The sequence below is a fragment of the Chrysemys picta genome, chromosome 10, assembly GCF_011386835.1.
Source record: "Chrysemys picta bellii isolate R12L10 chromosome 10, ASM1138683v2, whole genome shotgun sequence".
Classification (NCBI taxonomy): Eukaryota; Metazoa; Chordata; order Testudines; family Emydidae; genus Chrysemys; species Chrysemys picta.
The window spans coordinates 57,694,653-57,703,980 of NC_088800.1; the positions used below are offsets into that span (position 1 = coordinate 57,694,653).

The following is a 9,328-nucleotide window of genomic DNA, read 5'->3' on the forward strand; positions in this document are numbered from 1 at the left end:
GTGCCTGGGGTGTGGGGGTGCCAGAGTCAGGGCTGGGGTCGTGGGGGGGGTGAAGGAGTCAAGCAGAGGGTTGGGTGTGTGTGAGGGGGGTACAGGGCTCAGGGCAGGGGTCTGGGGGATGTGCGGGGCGCAGGGCTCAGGGCACGGGCCTGGGGGTGTGTGCGGGGCTGCAGGGCTCAGGGCTGGGTGTGTGTCTGGGGGGCTCAGGGCAGAGGGCAGGGGGTGTGGGCTGGGGTCGTGGGGTGCTCACGGCAGGGGGCTGGAGAGGATCTGCCCCTATTCCACCACCCCTTTTCCCCAAGGCCCTGCCCCCGCTTCTTCTCTGCCTCCGTCCAGAGCAGCGAGCAAGCTGACTCCACTCCTTCCCCAACCCCTCCCTTGCAAGGGCCATCAGCTGATTGGCTGGCAGGGACGGAGGGGATGGAGAGGAGGAGGAGGGGCAGGAACCCAGCACACTGCAGGAAGAGGCAGGGGAGCTGGCAGGACCAAGCTTCTACCCCCTGCCCCTTGCCCCCGTGGGAGGGGGCGGGGGGTGCGGAGGGCAGAGAAGAGCGGGCCGGGCCGGGCCGGATTTTTAATGGCACGCTGCTGCCTGCCGGGACTCCAGCAGGCAGCAGCGTGCCATTAAAAATCGGCTCGCGTGCCGTCTTTGCACATGTACCATAGGTTGCCAACCCCTGATCTAGCCTGTCTGACTCATGAAAGACACCCCCCACTCCCCCAGACTCTGCTTGAACCAAAACCGATCAGAGAAAAGGCTTACAGAGAGCAGTGAAGGGCGTTGGGAGACACACTAGACCCCTCCTGACAAGGGTGACAAGATTAAGACATCTCTATTTGCATACAGAATGGAGAGCAGAGACAACTCTCCTAGCCTCATCTGCATGAAAGATGGGACAGGGATTAGCATACAGAATGAAGAACAGAGAACCACACTTAACTCTGGGACCAGAAAAAGCAGGGAAGCACTGCATCATGGGAATCTCTGCTCCAGATGTTAATGAACATACGCCTGCCCACACCCAGCTCAGCAGTTATCAGACCAATTCTAGTAATGAATCCTTGATTGATATCCAAAATACTGAAGCAACCTAGTTGCATTGTGAGCTCCCTGGAAAAAACCACCACCCATAGCCAAGAGTGATCAGCTCCTATTGTCTAGCCTAAAGAAAACCCTTGAGTCATCGGTTTACCCTAAACAAATCTAGTGTTCTCCCTTGAACCATTGTTGTTTCTCTACAAAAACCCCTACCTATGTTCAAGTAAGTGTTCTGATGCATAGACCCCAAACTCTGCATCAGTTCCGCTGGGACTCCATCTCCTGACTGATCATGCTGGGGGCTCTGCCTGTCTCCAGAACTCAGGACCCTGAGCTACCACCATCACCTGGGTACCCCAACCAGTTCAAGCTTCAGGGAGCGGTGAGATCCTCTTCTTTCTCGCTGTTTTCCTTTCTACCTTAGGTATTAACCTTTAATAATGTATGTTATGTTGGTTTAGGCTCTCTTTGTGTAGTTATCACTATTATTCAATAAATAACTTTTAGGGTTAAGCTGGTTGCTTCTCTCTCTCTTGCTGAACTTTACTCTTTTGTGTTTTTAGCTTCCCCCATTTACTCTGCAGCAACGCTTCTTTTACCTAAGCTAAAGATCCCTGCAGTGCCCAAAATACTGTGGGGTTTGCTCATCAAGTAGGTTACTACCAGTACAATTGTGATGTGAGAGTGGGGATAGGGACGTGCTGAATCTGGGACACATAAGGGTGGCAGCTTGAAAGTGCTGCTTGACCCGGTCCGCTCAGACTTGCTCTGTTAATGTATGTGTGTGTATGTGTGTTCATCCGGTTCTGGGGCTGGAGGAACCCAGCCCTAGGCAACGTAGGTCCTGCAGGATAGCTCCATTGGGAGGGGACTTGCAGAAGGGAGAAGTAGAGCTCCATATGAAAACACAAGTGACACAAGCAGTACATTGATAGAATTACAGAACCCCGTCCCCGAATAAATGAACATACCCCAAAGTAACGGGCAAACCTGGTAACATATGGTTGATACCTTAAACAGCCCTTTACCTACCCAAAATATTAGTTGCCAACAATTAAGTGCTGAAGATGTGAGTTGTGCTGCATTGGTCCCCATCATTACAACTACAGCATTACTGACAACTAGAGTTAAGGTGGCCAAAGCGTTTCCACTATAATCCCAGTTTTATGCAAATTCTTGCATTTCCTGACTTTTGCATGCTTAACTCTGCAGCCTTCATATTCTCAGACAGAAGTGTTTTGATGAAGTATGTTACATATACAAAATAATGAGACTAAGGAAGATCTAAAAGCACTCCAAGTTTCCTCCTCGAAAAGCAGCATTTCGTAAACATACCTGATATAGTCATAGCGGTCATGCCAGTTCTCTCCCTTTGGCACAGGAAATGCCATTTCTCGTGGCATGGGGGAAATGCCATGAAATGCTAGCTTAGCTTGGCGGGCCTCAGAGAAGGTCACCCCTAAAAGCACAAAAGGAGACAGATAAGGACACAAAGCACTCCTAGAACATCTGAAGATGTTTACAGAGGTGGCTGGAACCATGCACTCTTAGCAGGCCATGGACAAACAAATACTTTAAGATTAGAGTTTTCTGTAAATCTGAAAAAGAAAGGCTACGACATGAAAAAAGAACAAAGATTATTGTAGCAAGTGCATAAGCCTTTCCGTGGGAATATCCTTGAAACTCTCAGCTTCCAATAAGACCTGGTAGTTTAGAGCTTTGTTATGAAAGATTATCTTTTTCTTCCTTAAAATGTAGCTTAAACGCTCTACAAGAGGATTTGGAATTTAATACTGATGATCATATCAGGTTGCTAAGTGGATCAGTTGGTGATTCTTTTTGCAGTTCTATGTGATTAGTGTTAGAATATTTTTCTGTTTTCTTCTTTCATTTGATGCATGTGCAACTTTATGGAACTAATGTGCTCTTCACGTGCAACAGCACATTTGGGACCTGTTTAGTGGTCCACCATGATGTTTGTAAGATTCTCTTCTTGTGATGGGTTGTAGTTGGGCAGATTTCAAACAAAGGATAATGTGTTAGTAACAAAGGTCTTGACTGAAGTTTCTCTGCTGCACTGAGTAGCTGGATAAAGAAACACTGGAGGAAATCTGGATTTCAGAGTGACAAGAAAAAGAAGCTTTTTGGGAAGGATGGTCTAGTGACAGGACTGAGAGACAGGAAAGCTGGGGTCCATTCTCTCATCTGCCACTGATTTGATGTGTGATGTTGGGCAAGTTACTTAATCTTTCTCGGCCCCTCAATTTTTCCAGCTACAGAATGGGAAAAGTTGTGAGGCCCTTTGACATCCTCAGATTGAAGGCACCAGACAAGGGAAAATTACTGTCATTATTATTAGTGTTATTATTAAAGTAAGGGTTTTGTTGACAGTGCCTTGTTATTACTGGCTGAAAACAGAGTGTCAAACAGCAATAGACATGGCCAAATGGTCCTGGTGGAATTAGGTCTTGAAATGCAGCAGTAAGAATGGATTAGGCCTAGCACATCCTTGCAGCCAGGTTTGATTTAAAAATCATATAAGATGCTGCTCCCAGCACAAAGCTTCAGCTCCTTACCTGGCTCAAACAGTAAGTCACTGGTATAGACATTTTTGACCAACAAGTTGGAGCACAGTTTGATGCTCTTCAGATGGCTGTAGCGTCTATTCAGGTACATGGAGAGGATATAGTGGAGGTCAAGCATCAGGCAGGTCCAGCGCACATTGGCAGGGGCCACACCCACCAAATCTGAGGATCAGAAAAACCACTGTCAAAACCAGCATTAAACGCTGACAAGCTATTTTAAAAAGCAGAAACCCAGCTTTACACATGGGCTGAAATCCTTACAGAAAGGGAAGCATGTGTGTGTGTGTGCACAATTGTGCACATGCATATTTAGAGACAACTGTCACACTAGGAAAATGGATAGCTAGGTTTCTAGTGATCAGTTGAGTCCAGATGTTGATTTGCAGCACAACTGTGGTAGCTGCATGTGAATAGAGACAATTAATTGCACACACATTTTTATGCATGGATCCCATGGCCTTCATTCCTGAAAATTTAGACTCTAGTTACCATTCCTCACATTTTAACATCTTCCAAAACAGGTCAATTTTTTGGTCCAAACTGACCATCCTTTTAGGAACATAATTTCCATCACAAATTAAAAATCCATCTAATCCGGTATCTTGTGTCCAATGCCAGCCAATGCCTGAGACTTTTGAGTTGTGTGTCAAATAATCACAATGCATCCAACTGTTTCTTACTATACATTGGGGGAATTTTTCCTGATGCCAGCTGGTGGTTGACTGAGATGTTTATGTATGAGGCTTGATCACCCTAGTAATTTTTATCCTAGCTAGTGCAATTGCTGATGCTACTGTTATTCATATAACGTGCGTAATCCTTTTTTAACTCAGTCTCCTGAGCCAGTGAGTTCCACGGGTTAATTCTACATTGTGTAAAATGAAAAAACCCTGTAAAGTCTAGTGTTAAAAATACGTAATGAAACATGGACTTAATAAACCATCCCTCGTTGTCAGACACCCTAAAATTAACTAATTAAATCCATGACTTCAAAGCTCAGGTCGCATGTGACTATAGCAATACTGGTGTATGATACGTTATTTTCTCTTTACTAAGGTATGTAGGGCTAATTCCCACACTGAGGGACCAGCCAAACTATTATTCAGATGTGCTTTTCTTTACCTTGCTTTGAAGTTCTGGCTGTGCACTCATACACTGACCCTTTGGCTGCTCCACAGATGAAGGGGAACTGAAGCCAAGTGGCTGTGGACTTGAACTCCTTAAAAAGGTTGGAGAAGGAGATGCGGACAACCTGGCTATCCTGGGAACAAAGACACACACAATGTTATCCACCTGGCAGACCACTAGAGAAATGCTGCAGGATACAGTTTCTTGGTTGACGCTACTCTGTCCAGCTTGGATACCCACCAAGGCTAAGAGACTACTGCCAGCTTGCCTTCCATATGGTCTACCCCACACCCCTGTGGCCCTAAGCAGGGAAGAGTGAAGTCAGAAGAAAACACACAGTAAGATCGTAGAAGAGTAGGTCTGAGATTTTTACCTCGAGTCCACAGATGTTAGATCATATGTGAATCATGTGAGGTTCAGGGAAATCACCACTGATAATGAGGCAAGCCTTCTAGTAAATAAATTAAGAGCCAAGGGAGAAATGACTGGAGCTCTCAAACTCTAAGAAGTGAGGCACAAAGGTGATCAAGAAAGACAGCAATCCTGTCTTTTAACTTCATTTAACAGCTACTATAGCAGTCTATGGGACTTCAGCATGGGATACTTATGGCAGATGATTATCTTGCTCTAGAACACTCAGGCGATACAGTTCAATTCTCTATGTTCAAACTCTTTTGAAAAGCTACTGTATTTCAATCCCCACTCTTCTACTCAGTTACACCAAGGGCCATGCAACAGACTCTCTCACATACCTCCGTGGTAACATCCAGGTGCACCACAAAATATTTGCCGGGCATGGGCTTAAAGAGCAGGTAGAGGTAATGACCAGTGAGCCCCAATGACTGTGTACTGGTTTTGGGAAGCTGGATGTAGTTACTGGCAGGAATGGAGCCACGGATGCGATATACTGTTCCCTTCAACGTCTTGTCCTAAAAAAAGGAGAACATGCATTGATGCAAAGTTCTGCCCTACAGTAAAGTAAGTGAGGAGATTCAGTTGTGGAAGTCTTACTGCTTGTTCACTCGACACATGCAATTACACATTCCATCACTGGCGCCAAGTGAGGTGTATGCCAAGATTAGTCTAATAAAGCTCTGGAGAATGAGGACTAGAAAGTTCTGGTACCATACGGGTTCTCAAACATTTTCTGGGTGGATCACATCTTAACAGAGACATTGTCCCATAACCACCTGTCTTCCCATTTGTGATCACATTACATCCCCTGTGGCAACTACAGCAATTGCCTAAATGGAAAGCTAACATTAGGGATGTAATGTATTTTTAGCTGCCTTTATTGTGATGTAGAAGTGAGAAATGACAGCCAGCACCATTTGGCCAATTGTTCTCTGGGGACTACCAGCAAGTGCTCTCTGGACCTCTTTAGGCACCTCTGTTGCAACAAGCAGGAGGCAGGATGGAAAGATGTCATCGTTTTCTCTTTTGATGACACAGAGCAAGGGAATCTGAAATCTTCCTTTTTTTTTTTTTTTTTTTTTTTTTTGACATCACAAAACAAGGAGGACTGGGAAATCCCTCTCTCTTTCTCTCAGCATCACTGAGTGCCTGGCTCTCTCTGCAGTACAGCTGCTCCAATCAGGAAACATTAGGAATACAATGTGTTACCATAAATGTTGTCACATCTCCCTCCTTAGTTGATCTTTTCCACTCCTCCACTTTGAAGTGCTTGAAGACATTCAGATATGGATGCTGCCACACTGCAGAGAATCAGAAGAGAGTGAAGATGCTAGGATATCCATGATCATCAATGTGTCCAGTTATACTGATTCATCAGCACACAGCAGGGAGTTAAAGCAACCCACTGGCACACTTGCCAAACTGTACTGGCCTCTGAGCCTGTTTTATTGGCACATGGAGTATTTGTTCCATGAGGCCAGGACAGAAATTCTTCTGAAATGCAGAAGCTGGTATTTGACAGCACAAAGTGATACCAAGCAGTCCTTTAAGAACACCAGTGTAATGCCCTGGAGGCAGGTAAATCCCAGACCTCCACCCAGGGGTCTTTCCATTAGTGATGCTGCTGGTGTGACTTTTGCCCCTTCCTCCAGTGGAACATGGAGAGCAGACTAGTCAGTTTCACTGTGTTTATAACCAGCTCCCAAGGACTTTCAGGCGCTCATGCCCTGGCACAAGGCTGCGATGGGGGGCAGGAAAGGGGTTATTGTGAGAGGTCCCTGCCCACCAGAAGGTGTCGCCAGCCGCATGGCTCCACAGGACCCCCTCCTCCAGATCCTAGCCCTCAGCCCCACCACACAGGGCCCCTCAGACTCACCCCAGGGATCCCCCAGCTTCTCCCCACCCCAGGGATCCCCCACCTCCCTCAGACGCCCCCCCCCCCCAGGAGCCTGGCCCCTCAGCCCCGCCTCCCCCCACAGGGATCCCCCGCCTTCCCCCACAGGGATCCCCCGCCTCCCCCCCAGGAGCCTGGCCCCTCAGCCCCGCCTCCCCCCACAGGGATCCCCCACCTCCCCCCCAGGAGCCTAGCCCCTCAGCGAGTCCGTTACCCCTCGGCCCCTCACCCCCTACCGGGTCCCACTGCCCCAGCCCCGCCCCCCAAAGCGTCGGGTACCTTTGGCCATGGCTGCCCCGCTCTCTCCTGCCGCTACAGCCCGCAGCTCAACCGCCCCGCCGCTGCCAGCCCCGCCAACCCGCGCCACCCGGCCCGCCGGTAACCATAGAGCTCCCTCGGCACTCAGCTAGCGCGGCAAGCACCCATGCGCCACGTGACCAATATGCCGCGAGCCTCCCGGCGAGCGCGCACGTAGCGCCCCGTAGGCGGAGAGTGGGTCCCTCCAAGGCTGCTGTCTGGCGAGTCGATGCTTCCGCCACGGTAAGTGTCATGGCCGCCTTGGGGCGCTCTAGGTGGGGATGCCCGTGTTGTGCCTAGCAGTGTCACCGCCTCCATGGCTGGGTCCCGCCCACCCAAGCTGGCATCCTGCCAGCATAGAGTTCCCGTGTCACCCCCTCACTGAGCAGTCCGGGTGCCGCCTTGTCCCCCAGCTCCCTGTACCCCCCCACCTTGGCACGGGCTCACCACCTTCATAAGGATCCTTGTGCCCTTGGCTCTGGGCATTGCACCTAGGTTTGTCTGGCAGCACGTCAGCCTGTGGCAACAACAGGGTGGCATTGGTGGGCCCGGGTTAGTCACTGGGCACCTGGGGCTGGGCCTAGGAATGTCACAAAGCAATTGGGGGTGTAGCACAGAATGCTATCTGCATGTGGACCTAGAAATATCAGTGAGTACTGGGGAATGTCCCACACTCAGGAACCATCCCATTACATCAGAGCCAAGGGAACACCGGCAAACCCTGAAAAACTCGTGGGGTGGGTGGAATATTATGTAGGGAAGTGATTTTCTGCCAGAACATCAGTATGACAATAAAACAATATACCTTCCATCCAAGGATCTCAAAGCACTTTGTGAATTAAGCCTCACTAGACAGCTCACATGGGGAAACTGAGGTTAAGAGGCTTGCCCAGAGGCACACAACAAGTTTGTGGCATCAGCATAGCTTGTTTGTCAAGACACTTCTTAGCTATTCAAAGAAGATTTAATAGTCCTGAAGCGCATATCACTCTGCCTTTACACAGAAGTGTTACTGCCTTCTACTTTGAAGTGTATTTAATCAGAGAACGAGACAATAGCAAAAGTGCTCAATCAAGAATCTGCAAAATATGGATTCTTGGAGGAAAAAAGCCCCAGGTATATTCCCCCCTCCCCTCCAATCACAGAACACATGTACACAGGTTCTCTCTCTTGTAGTGCAACTGGCCTGTTAAGTGATCATCAGCAATACATAGGGCCCTACTAAATTCACGGTCCACTTTGATAAAGTTCACGGTCACAGGATTTTAAAATTTTCATTATTTCAGCTATTTAAATCTGAAATTTCATGGTGTTGTAATTGTAGGGATCCTGACCCAAAAAGGAGTTGTGGGGGGAGGAGTAATAATACAAGGTTATTGTAGGGGGAGATTGCAGTATTGCCACCCTTCTTCTGCGCTGCTGGTGGTGGCGGCACTGCCTTCAGAGTTGGGTAGCAGTGGCTGCTGGCAGGGAGCTCAGCTCCAAAGGCAGAGCCGCCGCCGCCAGCAGCAGCACAAAAGTAAGGATGGCGTGGTATAGTATTGCCACCTTTACTTTTGTGCTGCTGTCTGCAGAGTTAGGCCTTCAACAGCTGACACTCTCCAGCCACCCAACTCTGAAGGCAGCAGCGCAGAAGTAAGGGTGGCATGGTATGGTATTGCCACCCTTACTTCTGTGCTGCTGCTGGCAGGTTGCTGCCTTCAGAGCTGGGCATCTGGACAATAGCCGCCCAGCTCTGAAGGCAGTGCAGAAGTAAGGGTGGCAATACTGCAATCCCCCTGCAACTCCCTTTTGGGTTAAGACCCCCAATATGAGAAACAATGGTCTCCCCTGTGAAATTTGCATAGTATAGGGTAAAAGCACACAGAAGACCAGATTTCACTGGGGAAGACCAGATTTCATGGTCTCTGACGCGTTTTCAGGGCCATCAATTTGGTAGGGCCCTAGCAATACAGTTCCGTTCTCAATGTG

The 9,328-nt window shown here is 48.5% G+C and overlaps 1 protein-coding gene across 5 annotated transcripts in view; it reads right to left on the reverse strand.

Annotated features, from left to right (window-relative positions):
- Positions 1-7,620, reverse strand: part of WDR90 (WD repeat domain 90) — a 52,838-nt gene extending 45,218 nt beyond the window's left edge. For 4 of the 5 annotated variants that reach the window (XM_065558735.1, XM_065558734.1, XM_065558733.1 and 1 more), the window contains exons 1-6: positions 7,340-7,518; positions 6,376-6,467; positions 5,505-5,681; positions 4,747-4,885; positions 3,616-3,786; positions 2,375-2,498 (exon numbers count right to left, since the gene is read on the reverse strand). In XM_065558735.1, the coding sequence (XP_065414807.1) occupies positions 2,375-2,498; positions 3,616-3,786; positions 4,747-4,885; positions 5,505-5,681; positions 6,376-6,467; positions 7,340-7,349 (713 nt within the window). In that variant the 5' untranslated portion in view covers positions 7,350-7,518. Of the gene's footprint in view, positions 1-2,374; positions 2,499-3,615; positions 3,787-4,746; positions 4,886-5,504; positions 5,682-6,375; positions 6,468-7,339 lie in introns of all 5 variants that reach the window. The other variant, XM_024100663.3, reaches the window with a different exon arrangement.
- Positions 7,621-9,328: the final 1,708 nt, after the last annotated feature.